General features: G+C 57.3%; 5 protein-coding genes across 5 annotated transcripts; 3 read left to right on the top strand and 2 right to left on the bottom strand.

Annotated features, from left to right (window-relative positions):
• The first annotated feature begins 424 nt into the window (after positions 1–424).
• Positions 425–2,833, top strand: J3D65DRAFT_133801 (armadillo-type protein). The gene is made up of 7 exons (XM_066793925.1): positions 425–580; positions 631–716; positions 776–896; positions 960–1,073; positions 1,127–1,372; positions 1,436–2,185; positions 2,231–2,833. Exons 1-7 carry the CDS (start codon positions 532–534, stop codon positions 2,557–2,559), a joined length of 1,695 nt encoding a protein of 564 aa, XP_066650801.1. The 5' UTR covers positions 425–531; the 3' UTR covers positions 2,560–2,833.
• A 1,428-nt stretch (positions 2,834–4,261) lies between these two features.
• Positions 4,262–6,784, top strand: J3D65DRAFT_671668 (uncharacterized protein; the record flags this gene model as incomplete). Its single annotated transcript, XM_066803411.1, has 5 exons — positions 4,262–4,826; positions 4,982–5,117; positions 5,409–5,938; positions 6,002–6,573; positions 6,737–6,784. The coding sequence occupies 5 exons, from the start codon at positions 4,262–4,264 to the stop codon at positions 6,782–6,784; spliced, it is 1,851 nt and encodes a 616-aa protein (XP_066650800.1).
• A 143-nt stretch (positions 6,785–6,927) lies between these two features.
• J3D65DRAFT_639341 (uncharacterized protein) lies at positions 6,928–8,284 on the bottom strand. Its single transcript, XM_066801702.1, has 3 exons — positions 8,082–8,284; positions 7,574–8,001; positions 6,928–7,523 (listed from the first exon to the last, which is right to left on the bottom strand). The coding sequence occupies exons 1-3, from the start codon at positions 8,151–8,153 to the stop codon at positions 7,214–7,216; spliced, it is 810 nt and encodes a 269-aa protein (XP_066650799.1). The 5' UTR covers positions 8,154–8,284; the 3' UTR covers positions 6,928–7,213.
• A 44-nt stretch (positions 8,285–8,328) lies between these two features.
• Positions 8,329–10,518, top strand: J3D65DRAFT_639336 (uncharacterized protein). Its single transcript, XM_066801701.1, has 5 exons — positions 8,329–8,803; positions 8,861–9,004; positions 9,056–9,103; positions 9,162–9,459; positions 9,511–10,518. Exons 1-5 carry the CDS (start codon positions 8,651–8,653, stop codon positions 10,365–10,367), a joined length of 1,500 nt encoding a protein of 499 aa, XP_066650798.1. The 5' UTR covers positions 8,329–8,650; the 3' UTR covers positions 10,368–10,518.
• A 213-nt stretch (positions 10,519–10,731) lies between these two features.
• J3D65DRAFT_639332 (Oxo-4-hydroxy-4-carboxy-5-ureidoimidazoline decarboxylase) lies at positions 10,732–12,464 on the bottom strand. Its single transcript, XM_066801700.1, has 3 exons — positions 11,996–12,464; positions 11,261–11,360; positions 10,732–11,149 (listed from the first exon to the last, which is right to left on the bottom strand). The coding sequence occupies exons 1-3, from the start codon at positions 12,382–12,384 to the stop codon at positions 11,090–11,092; spliced, it is 549 nt and encodes a 182-aa protein (XP_066650797.1). The 5' UTR covers positions 12,385–12,464; the 3' UTR covers positions 10,732–11,089.
• Positions 12,465–12,543: the final 79 nt, after the last annotated feature.

Raw genomic sequence — 12,543 nt, 5'->3', positions numbered from 1 at the left:
CAATAACTGACAGCCCGTGCTGGCCGTCGGGTCCCGTCGTCAGTTGTGGCTTCACGTGGCCTGCGCGACGTCACCACTGAGATACAATGGGATGGAATACGATACGATCCGACCGAGAGAGCCACGGTAGACACGAATCAACTGCACTGCATGTGCTACATCCATCCATCCAGCATCCAAAATAAAAATAAAATAAAAAAAGTCGACTGCTGCCCTCGCGCCTGTGTGCGTGCTCTCTCTCTCGCTCTGCTCTGCGTGCGTCCCGTCGCCTGCTGCTGCTGCTGCTGCTGCTGCCGCCAAACCGCCTATTCCTCATCTGGGCACTTGGCGGCCTCCAGCCATCGATCGCAAGCCTCAACGCCCTCTAGCTATCCCCATCCTCCACCCAATCTCACCGCCCTATCTGCACCCTCCCATCTCTTCCGCCCCGTCCAAAACTCTGCTCCCTCGACTCGTCCAACTTCCCTCGCCGCCATCACCCCCGACTCCTGCGACCCGACACGCCCTGCCTGACGCCCCAGACTGGCGAGGATGGGTCTGTCGACCTACTGCTCCAAGCTCTTCAGCTCTTGCTGCGGCGGTGCGTCGACAAAGCTCCACCCGACCCGACAACGCTGACTCGCTCGACAGGTCGCTCCAAAGATGGCCTCTACGACCCTGTACTGGCCGACAGCGAACGCGAGGCCGTCGCCGAGCTCTTGGGCTATCTCGAAAATGTACCCGCCCAACCTCGCTCCATCATGCTACCTCCTGCTTATACCCTTCTTCTTCGCAGAGAGCCGAGACCGACTTCTTCTCCGGCGACCCCCTCCGTGCCCTGAGTACCCTCGTCTACTCGGACAACATCGACCTTCAACGCTCCGCGAGCTTGACCTTTGCCGAGATAACAGAGAGAGGTGTGTCATTGAGCTTGCTTCTGCCCGCCGCCGAGCGCGCCTCGACTGACAGCTGTCATCCAGACGTCAGAGAAGTCGACAGAGACACTCTCGAGCCCATCCTCTTCCTCCTCCAGAACAGCGACATCGAGGTACAAAGGGCGGCTAGCGCGGCACTGGGTAACCTCGCCGTCAACAGTATGCCCCCCTCCCTCGACCTTACTCCTACTACACGTGCTAATGTCTCGCAGCCGAGAACAAGGTCCGCATCGTCCAGCTCGGCGGCCTGGGCCCCCTCATCAAGCAAATGAACTCGCCCAACGTCGAGGTCCAGTGCAACGCCGTTGGTTGCATTACAAATCTTGCCACGCATGAAGACAACAAGGCCAAGATAGCACGTTCGGGCGCCCTTCCTCCGCTGACGAGGCTGGCCAAGTCGAGGGACATGCGTGTGCAGCGCAATGCCACTGGTGCCCTCCTCAACATGACCCACTCGGGTGAGCCAATCCCCCCCACGCTGCAGGTACTATATACCCTGTCGGCTTACTGACATGGCCCAGACGACAACCGCCAGCAGCTTGTCAACGCTGGGGCGATCCCTGTGCTCGTGCAGCTGCTTTCCTCGCCGGACGTCGACGTACAATACTACTGCACCACAGCCCTAAGCAACATTGCCGTGGACTCGAACAATCGCAAGAGGCTGGCGCAGACAGAAGGCAGGCTGGTCCAATCGCTGGTACATTTGATGGACTCGTCTTCACCCAAGGTCCAGTGCCAGGCGGCTCTGGCTCTGCGTAATCTTGCGTCGGACGAGCGCTACCAGCTCGAGATTGTTCGCGCCCGCGGTCTGCCCTCGCTGCTGCGTCTCCTCCAGTCCTCCTATCTCCCATTGATCCTCTCGGCCGTCGCATGCATTCGTAACATTTCGATCCATCCTTCGAACGAGTCTCCCATTATCGACGCTGGCTTCCTCGGCCCCCTGGTACATCTCCTCGGCTCAACGGAAAACGAAGAGATTCAGTGTCATGCCATTTCTACACTTCGCAACCTGGCCGCAAGTTCGGATCGCAACAAGCAGCTCGTCCTCGAGGCTGGCGCCGTACAAAAATGCAAGCAGTTGGTGCTCAATGTTCCTCTGACGGTGCAGTCGGAGATGACTGCCGCAATCGCGGTCTTGGCCCTCAGCGATGAGCTGAAACCCCACCTTTTGAACTTGGGCGTGTTTGACGTGCTTATTCCCCTAACCGAATCCGAGAGCATCGAGGTGCAAGGCAACAGCGCGGCTGCCCTTGGCAACCTTTCGTCCAAAGGTACGTCAAATCATTCTGGAGAAATTTCATGGCTAACAAATGCAGTTGGCGACTATTCCATCTTCTTGCAAAACTGGAACGAGCCCAACGGCGGCATCCATGGCTACCTTCAGCGCTTCCTGGACAGCGGCGATCCGACCTTCCAACACATTGCGATTTGGACCTTGCTCCAACTGCTCGAATCCGACGACTCGCGCCTCCTAAACCTCATCGGCAAGTCAAACGAGATTGTCAACATGGTCAAGAGCATATCGGAACGCAACATCGAATCAGACGACGAGGACAATGAGGATGGCGAAGGCGAAGTCGTCAGCCTGGCGCGGCGATGTCTTGAACTTCTTGGAAAGAACCCCAAGACCTTGATGGAGGGTTGAAATCACCCGCCAGTCGACACGAAGCAATCTTGGTACAATATCCGTTTAGCGCGATGATTAGGTCTCTACTCTTTCCTCCAAAACACGACCAGCGCGAGGGCTGGGTATTTTTCCCCAGCCGACGGAGCCGCAGTGCTCCGCGACTTCTACCCTTACCATTTCCTTTTTTCCAAAGCGAGCATGGGTGGAGCAAGGATGCTAATTTTGAACTTTTCTTTTCTTTTTCCCATTCCCAGTACTGTCGTGTTAGTTGCTTAGTTTGGCAGGTCTCATTATACCACATTGATGCGCACGAACCGGTACACCCTTCATTGGCATTTGGGGGCTTGCGGATGAGCAAGAGAAGGAAGAAGAAAAAATCGGAGGATCACGGGCTGTAGTAGGACTGTAGTAGGGATGTGTAAAGCTGTTTTCTTTGCTTGGTCTCTTTCTTTTTATCCCTTTTGTTCTTTTCACCCTTTGTTTCTTATGTTGATGTCGAGGAGGGGTTTTCTTTACCGGCCGGGCGACCGACTCTGGAGAGGAACACCAGGGTCCGTCTATTCGTGTTAATGCTTCGGCTCTCTTTCTACTTCTTTTCTTTTGTGATTGGTGGGACGATGGGAGGAAGCGGCAGCAGCTTCACATGGCTGCTGGGGCGGGTATTGTAGTATGTCTCGCTCGAGTACAGTACAGGCGGTTGGGTGCTTGTTGATCATGATAGACTTGAGGTAAACTTGCGTATATCCGTATGGCATTGTTGCTTTTTTGACATGCCTAGGTATCTTGTATGTGCCGCTGTGACATGTGCAATGCAGCTCATTGGTTGAGATGGTTGGGTTGAGATGCATCTAGCCGGCAGGTGTCTCTGCCAAGTCTCTTATCGTTGACAGGCTACTGCTGTCGCTACATAGACCCTGACGAGATGGCTATCTTGTCTAGTTTCATCTCTCAGCCGAGCTTGGATGAACTTTCAGTATTGCTGTGAGAAAGCACCGGTCACATGCCCCCATTCGCTAGCTGCCCGTCAGGTCAGTTCGCTCTAGCGTCCGATGACTGCTCATCACTCACAACCAGGTCAAAGACAAGACGCCTACCTGCATGACTTGTGCACCACACCCACTCCCTCTCGACATTTCTTCCAACGCGTCAGCGCCCATTCCGAACGGCACTCAGCCCTTCTCTCAAGCATCGTCGGGGTCAACGACCTGACTCACGACTGACGGACTGATTGAGTAAAGCAATAATTGCGTTGCCGCCGCAGCCTCCCGCCGTGTCGCCGCATCGCCTCGCCTCGTCAACGCTCCGGAGGCTTGTCTGTTGATCTGTCTGCACGGCATCGCGCATCAGACGTTCGGACCGCTTGACTCTGCGGCTGAAGGGTTGGGTTGGTTCATTGGACGCGTGGATTGTCGCTTGCCTGGGTAGTTAGGTAGGTGGGTGGATTGATAGGTAGGAGGGCGTCTACCTTGCCTCCTTACGGCAGTTTCTCCGTCCACTTCAAAGCCCACACACACACATAGCTGGGCCGGGTTTCATCGTCTGCACGGCAGAGCTTGTGTATGTGTGCGTGGTCTAGCCTCCTTGAGCTGCCTTTTCCGCTCCTTTGTATTTCCTTTAACTTTTCCTCCGGCATCTGGTACACTGCAGTCATCTGAAAAGTCAAGAGCGCCGGGACGGTGGATAAGGTAGTAGTACGTACTGCGCGGCGAGGGGAGCCACCATGTACAATGACTCGCTGCCCAGCGCAGTCGACGGAGCAGAGGGAGAATTGCGAGAGACTGGCCACAGCACAGGCAGCGGACGAGCAAGTAGCAGCGGAGCAAGAGCACGGAAACAACCTCACTGGCGACCAAAGTTTGCATCTTCGTGGAGAAACGCGTTTTCTGGCGCTCGCAGCAGTAACCGCGGCACCAAATCCACCAAATCCACCACCAAATCCATCACCCCCCTTCTCCTCCTCCTGGCCCTCGCAACACTGTCGACACGCCTCTTCTCGCTTCCCCTGAACCGCGTCATCGAGTCGCGTTACTGCGCTGCTTACTACCACTCCTCGCCTTCACAGCCACCCCCGCCCGAGGAGCAGTGCAAGATCGACTGGGTGCAGCGTCGGCTGGCGTGGCTGCAGGGCGTCATCGAGACGGCCGTGATTGGAGTCGATTTGGGCGTTGCGGTGCCCGCGGCTTGGGTCGGGGATAGATGGAAGGAGAGGGGCAGGGGCAGGAGGGTCGTTTTGGCGGCGAATTTGCTCGGGTGGGCGGGTGTGGTGCTGTGGGTTGTGATTGTTGGTAAGTGGATACTTTGCATTGCCATTTGCTTCGACTTGTTGGATGAATGAGTACGAGTCTATGGGGTGAGGAGAAGAAGTACGAGATGGATGAAAAGCGTTCGTCCGTGGCTTTCCTACGTCTCATAAGTTCTAACGCCGAATCTAATGCGACAGGCCATCTCGACGGCGTCCTCCCTGTCTCGGCCATGGCCGCCGCCCCCTTCTTTGCTCTCATCGGCGGCCATGACTGTGTGCTCAACTCGGCCGTCTTCGCCATTGTGACGGACCTGACTGATGACTTGGTACAGCGGTAAGTTGCATCACCCACCAAACACTATTGCTTTCACACTTCGAGGCTTGGTAAAAGTCACCGTGGCACGGAAGACGTGAATCAGGCGAGCAGATGGAGACCATTCGTCGCTTTCAAAAGGGAATTCAACATAGCCCTAAGCCAGAGTCCCTGGAAGCTTTCAAGAGTATCCAACAATCTCAAAGGGGGACAACTCACAAGTACATGCCACGACTTTTATCACCTCATGGTAGCATTCACAGACCGAGTCTCCATCCTTCACTGGCTCGCTGACCCAATCCATCCTCACAGGACGTCCTACATCGCCTACGTCACGTCAGTAAACTACGTCGTCTCCCTCTTCGGGCCCTCGCTCGCATCGGCCGCCATGACGGTCAACCTATGGCTGCCCTTTTACCTCAGCATCGCGTTCCTCATTGCCGCGCTGCCCGTCGTCTACTTCCTGCCGCTGGACAATGGGCAATCGCACGCTTCGTCGGCGAACAAGGCCTCGTCCTCATCAACAGCGGCAAATCGCGACGACGAGGACGACGACGACATCGAAGCCGCGCCCCTCCTGCGCACCGCGTCCTCCTCATCTCCCCCCTCCCTACCCCTACCCCTGAAAGCCCGCCTCACCCAGCTCATCCAACAGCGTCCCCGCTTCCTCCTGCTGCTCGCCTCCTTCCTGCTCACCTCGCTCGCGTCGTCCAACACGCACCTGCTGCCGCAATACATGTCGGCGCGGTACCAGCGGTCCTTCGCCAGCGTCGGCCCGCTGCTGTCGCTCAAAGCGGCGACGAACATCGTCTTGCTGACGCTCGTCGTCCCCGTTGGGATGCGTGTGTTGTTGCGGCGGCGGGAGAGACGACAACGACGACGACGACGCTGTGCTGCCGTTCCAGAACTTGACCGTCGAGACCGAGATGAGAGTGAAGACAGGGACGGTGGCAGTGGCAGAGCCAAAGCCAACACCCACACCCACACCCACACATCCCAAACCATCGCCCTCAACATCGACGCCGCGCTCCTGTCCCTCCTCATCTCCGTCTTCGGCGCGCTGTGCATCGCCGCCGCGCCGACCGTGCCGTTCCTCGTCGCCGCCCTGCTGCTGTACGCCCTCGGCTCCGCGCTGCCCGTCTTCACCATGGCGCTGGTCGACGCCGTTGACCATGACGACGACGACGACGACGACGACGACGGAACGGCTCCGCGTGAGCGGCGATGTGGTCGGCCACGAGGTGCGGCCGCCGGCGGCGAGCAGGACGCAGCGTCATCCGCGTCGCCGACCCGCAGAGTATCTCATAACAACAACCACAGCAGCAGCAGCAGCAGTGCCACAGCGCGCGTCTACACGGTCGTCATGGTGGTCAAGACGGTCGGGTCGCTGGTGGGCGCGCCGCTCATGACGGCCGTCTGGGTGGCGGGCATTGGCGTCGGGGGCGCCGGGTTGGGCATGCCGTTTTGGGTTTCTGCAGTGAGTTTTTCCCTTTTCCCCTTCTTGCTTCGTCTTTTGAGTAGTTGCCGTCTTTTGGTGTTTCACTGGCTCTTGTTTTGCTTGGTTGGGACGGGACGGATTGGCGGGTGTTTGGCTGGCTGGCTAGTTGCGAGACTGGTTGCTGACGGGGGTTTTGATATAGGCTCTGTATCTCTGCGCCATGGGCGTCATTTGGTGTCTAAAGCTGTGAGCAGTGGTAGTGAGTCGACTACAAAAGATCAGGGGAGGCTCCCGTGTCTCATCTGGGGCTACACCAGTAGGAGCGTTACTTGTTCTCTCAACTGAGGCACGTTAGAGTAGACTCAGAATACCTCAGGAGGCAAAATCGTTCAATGACAAGAGCCACCTTTTCTCCAAAGTGTGACTGCAATCCAAACTCCATTAAATGCGGAATTTTTGTCAATGAATGTACACTCATGTCAATCCCAGTGGCCGCCTTCCAGTCCTTCATGATCCGTTCCTTTTATCAAAACTTTTTGGAATCGTACATGGACGTCCAGATCCACCTAACCAGCCCTTAGAAATGCAACTGGATCTGCGCACACAAAATTTCCCAATGTGTCGCTCCCTCGGAAGCCCAATTCGCAAGTGGCGCTGGCGAGAAAACAGTCGTTTCTGCTTAACCGCGGTTCTTGGTCTTGGGGGTGCCGCTCTTGACGCGCCTGGCTTCGGGTCGCTGGAGATGCTGGACGGGAATCCAGCTCTCGTCGTAGGCCTTGGCTCCAGAGGTGACGGCGGGGCCATCGGCACCGGTGACGGCAATCTGGTCGCTGGGGTCGACGCTCTTGGTGCCCGAGGTCGACGTCTTGGCGCGCTGTCCGCCCTTGCCTCCGCGCTTCTTCTGGGGGAAGAGGGTGGTGATCCAGGTGTTGTAGATGAAGTAGCAGGTACCGGCGAAGAGCGAGGCGAGGACGAAGTAGAGGAACAGGCTAGCGCGTGTCAATTGGATGCTGATGCAGGTGGCACAGGCGCAACTTACATTTGCGGGTCAAAGATGCTGGTGGGAGCTTCGACGATGCTGACCGTCTCGTTGTAGGCCTGGAAAGTGTAGAAAGACTCGTTGGTGTCACGGATGACAGCAATGAGGCTCAGGCGCAGGTCCTGGGGGTGCATCTCGGTCTGGAAGCTGTAGGTCAAGCTCACGCTGCCCTGGCTGCCGACGGCGACATTGTACTTGGAAACGCTGAGGTTGCGGACGTTGATGCCCGTGTCGGGGGTGTACAGGGCGCCGCCAATGAATTGGACGTGGACAGGGTCCTCTTCCTCGTTCTTGAAGTCCAGGATGGCGCGAGTGGGGTGGCCGTTGACGAGCTTCACACCAAAGACCTCGGCGTCCGGGAACGAGGCGCTGATGGAAACATCGAGGGTGGGCTGTTCCTCGACTTGGGCCTCAGCATCTGCCTTGACCTGGTCAGGGTATTAGCGGGTGTCGTTTGGTGGATGCAGGGTTGGCGGGGGCTATTGAGATGAATGTTTCGGGAGCTTACAGAGTCATCGGCCCAGGCATTGGAGGCCAACAGCGACACGAGGAAGGAGGCGGCGAGCTGGGCAAACCTCATGGTGACGGAACGGGGATGGAGATGGAGAGTGGGTGGGGATTGCTGGAGCTGGAGCTGCGAAGGAAAGTTGAATCGTGGCTTCAGGGCCCAGGCGATCAGCGGGCGGACTACCCGATGGAGCTAGCGGGAGGGAGCAAGCAGACGACGAGCGGAGGGTTGCAAACATCAACAGACCAAGAGACGCATCCATCCATCATGAATTCACTGCAGATGCATGTCCCCGCTGCGAGTCGCTCAGGACGTAGGCCGGCGCTGGAGTTGGACCTGGAGCTGGAGCTGGAGCGGTCTGGCTCAAACAGGAAGCCGCGATCCCAGTGACCACCCACATTGTATGCCTTCCGCCGCCTGTGTGACTTTGGAGACGCAGCTTTCCTACCACCATTTCCTCCAAGCCGTGACTTGATTCACGCTCGGAGCGAATATTCGTCCCTTCCTTCGTTCTGCTCCTCACCTCTCCGCCGCGCTGCACCACAACCCTCCACCTCCACACTGCACTCATGCCAAAGCTTCCTGCGCCGAGCCAAATGTCTGACCACGCCAGCATTCCCAGTATTGCTGGCGACGGCGTAGGCGAGAGCGCCTCGGCGCACTTGTGGAAACGCCATCTCGAGCTCAAACGCGTCGACAACGCTAAAAATGATCTCGTCGAGGTAAACCTCTCACTCCCTCGCCGCCTGCTCAACCTTCTAACCTTTCAACCTTCTCAGGAACTGTTGCATCGCTATGACAGCCTCAACGACGTCTTTAAACAAGAGTGTGAGGATCATGAGCGTGAACGTGAATTCAATCGCCGCTGCCAGCGTAAACTCAAGGAGCTGGGCAGCCTTGTGCACCGCTACGAGGGCGATTTGGTGCAGACTCACTCCTCGCCCTCTGCCGCCAATCAGGCTCACACTCTGCAGGACCTCGAGTCTTATGTTTTGGTCCTCATAGACGGGGACGGCTTGATTGTATGTACTCGGCCACTGTGCGCCGGCGCCCAAGACCTAACTTTTGTTTGCTCGACAGTTCAACGACAGCCTGCTCTTGGACGGCACCCCCGGCGGCCAACGCGCCGCAGGCCTCCTCGAGCAGTTCGTTTACGACTATGTGCGCGCCGAGCACCCCGAAATCTCTTCCGCCGTCAAAATCACTGCCCGTGTCTACGCAAACGTCAAGGGCTTGAGCGAAACGTGCCGCCGCGCGAGCATCACCTCAAAGACATCGGACCTCCGCGAGTTCGTCATTGGATTTAGCCAGGGCAAATTCCTCATGGACTTTGTCGACGTCGGCGCTGGCAAGGATAGGGCTGACCAAAAGGTGGTTGGTCAGTGTCCCCTGCGCTGACCACAACCACGGTAGCACTAACGTGGCACAGAGCAACTTAAATTGAACCTTCGCAACCGCCATTGCCGTCAAATCCTGCTGGGTGGCTCCCACGATAATGGATATACCCGCATCCTCGGCGAGGTCGTCAACTATGAGCAGGCAGTCCAAAAAATCACCCTGATCGAGGGCGTCCCGTTTGCCAGAGAATATGGCGCGCTCCCTTTCAGAGTCCACAAATTTGGCGATCTCTTCCGCCCGCAAAAGATCAACTTGTATGATCAGGGATTTCCGACGCCTTTTCCGCCTGGCTTGGGCCCTTTCCAGAACCGGATGCAGTCGCCCATTTCGACCAGCAGCATTATGACAGTCAACGACAATCACAACATGTCTCCGTCTAGCGTCGCATCGCCAACAGCCGCCAGCACTGGATGGGCCAACGTCGCCGCCAAAGCAGCAAGGCTGCCTGCCCCCATCAACCAGACGCCTCCGATGCGCGACACGAGCGGCATCCCGCGCAACCGCAAAGGTCAGCGAATCGACCCACCCACGTCCAACTCAGGCATCGACGAGGTGACGCGGGTCAAGCGCATGAAGATGTGCAACGTCCACTTTTTGCGCAACGAGTGCCCCTACGGCAAGGCCTGCACCCACGTCCACGACTACAAGCCGAGCAAGGCGGAGCTCGACACGCTCAGGCTCGTCGCACGCAGCCAGCCCTGCATCCACGGCACCGGCTGCAACGACGCAAAGTGCATCTATGGTCACCGCTGCCCGCACCCCAAGGCTGGCAAGTCTGGTGGCGGCGCTGCTGGAGGCAAGAACTGCCACTTTTTCGACGAATGCAAGTTTCCGGTCGAGATGCACAACATGGATCTCAGCGTTGTCCAATTTCAGGTCGTCCGTTGAGAGGGGTTGGAATGGCTGCGAATCAAGGACGAGATGACGAGGGAGACGGAAACAAAAAAGGAGTGAGCTGTGTAATGGAAAAATGGGGCCAGGTAGTCTGCTCGCTCTCTTCTAGAAGGGAGGAAAGCAAATAAAACACAATCTGCTCTCTATCCCTCTCTCAAAACTGTGGGGTATGCGAGGTGTTGACGCAATCGCGCAATGCCTCACCACTCTCCAAAGGTGCATTGGGGCGTGTAAGCGATTCAGTTGGACTCGACTTGCCTTGCTCGATGTCTGTCTCGACTTGTTGGTGGTGAGGGCATTGTTGCTTCGCCAGTCTCCAAGGTCGGCTTCCTATGTAGCCACGTCGTCGGACGGACGGACGGACGGACGGACGGACGGACGAGTCGACGTCTCCAACACGAGGGGCAAAGAAAGTAAATCATCTGAGACAGACATGTGTGCATATGGCCCAGTGCAGTCTTCATCGTTGACTCGTTTTCTGACCAAGGTCTTGCCCCCAGCAGCGGCAATGTCTGTATAACTTCCTACCTGCCTACCCCAACCTATGCACGTCATGTATCCACACCCTATTAACAAGAAGCGGAAGAGGAGGGCTCGGTCGTATCGGCACATGGTCCGCTCCGTCATCTCCAAGCACCGATGCGTCTAGTGCGGGCGTGGCGCGAGGGTAGCTAGGTCGTCCTCGTTTCTTTTTTCCTCTGTTTCCTTCTTTCTCTCTAGCTCAGGGCCGAGCCAGCCAGCTTGCTCGCGCGGTCGTTGGCAATGGCGCACATGGCCTGTCGATGCATCACATGTCAGCCAAGGGACGCAGCAAAATGACCGCGTTTCCCCGTCCGTCGTCCCATTGAACGCGGTACCTAGGCAGACCGGCGGCGGGTGAAACCGACCTCGATGGCGGCGATGCGCTCGGCGGCAATGTCGCCCCGCTCAACGCGGCTTTTCAGTTCGACGGCAATGACGCTGCGCGGACGGGCGTTGACGAAGGTGCTGTGTGAAGGCGGAGAGGTTGCGTCAGTCAGTCAGTCATTCAGGCAGATGGATGAGATGAGGTGGTGGTACGTGTATGTGCCGGACGGGAAGGTATGTAGGTAATGGGTACGCTAGGTAGGTCGTCAATCGGGCACCACGGCCCGATGGGACGAACGGGAGGGAGACCTGATATGCGGCCGGAGAGGAAAGCCATGGCGCATGGAGGATGCATGCAGGATCTGGCAGATGGGAGCAAAGGGAAACAGGGAAGAAGAAGCAAGAAAAACGGGAGCGAAGCATTGCCGGACGGGGGATGGCAGGGGAGCTGGGAAGGGGGTGTGTTTGATCGGCGCGGGGGGAGGTGGACGGGAAGGCGGAAGTGGCTTGTGGGGAAAGGTAGGTAGGTAAGAAAGCTAAGGGGTTCTTTTGGGGGTGTTGCTTTTTTTAGGTGCGATGTGAGATGGAGGGGAGTTGTGGTCCTGGTGAAGGGGACGACGAGAGAGGCTATGCAATGCGCTGGAAAAGGAAATTGGAGGCCGTAGTGCAGGCCGCAGACACGACGCGCAGCATGCGAGTATTTGTAAGGGCAAGAGAGAGAAAAAGAAGAAAAAAGAAAGAAAAAAAAGAGGCAAATGTAAAAAGATGAAACTCACACAAATCTCAAGCCGGGAAACCTCTGCTCGTACATGGCATTTAGCGCGGCAAAGTCGTTGGCTTGGTCAGCGTCTTGGCCCATGGCGGCCTGCTCTTTGCGACTCAAAGCGCTATCGACCTTTTTTTCTCCTAGGCGTGGATGCGAGCCTAGAATGGTGTCCAATTGCTGCGTGTCGCCATTGGCCGCCAGGGCCTTGAGCTGTGTCTCGACGGCCCCAATCAAGTCGGCATATGTGGCAAAGGGAGGTGAGGCGCCTTGGATGATGGGCAGGGTTAGAGCATGGAGGATAGGCGACGGCTCGAATAGCAGGTCGAGTGCGTTTGTGATGTCGGAAGGGGTCAGCGAGGGGTCACTGAGGGCCGAAGGTGGGGGTAAGGAGGGGTTCATGGCGGGTTGTTGTTGCGGATGGGACAGAGTAGATTGATGTCATGGACGGATGGATGATGGATGGGCAGACAAGGATGCAGACACGGTGCGGCTGACGGTATGGTCTGACATGGGCGTGCGCCGTCGGTTTGGCTGGCTGGTCTGGCTTCGTCCATGTCC

The sequence above is a fragment of the Phyllosticta citribraziliensis genome (assembly GCF_038025025.1).
Source record: "Phyllosticta citribraziliensis strain CPC 17464 chromosome Unknown J3D65scaffold_13, whole genome shotgun sequence".
Classification (NCBI taxonomy): domain Eukaryota; kingdom Fungi; phylum Ascomycota; class Dothideomycetes; order Botryosphaeriales; family Phyllostictaceae; genus Phyllosticta; species Phyllosticta citribraziliensis.
The sequence above is the reverse complement of the archived record's forward strand: the minus strand, read 5'-3'. Positions and strand labels throughout refer to the sequence as shown.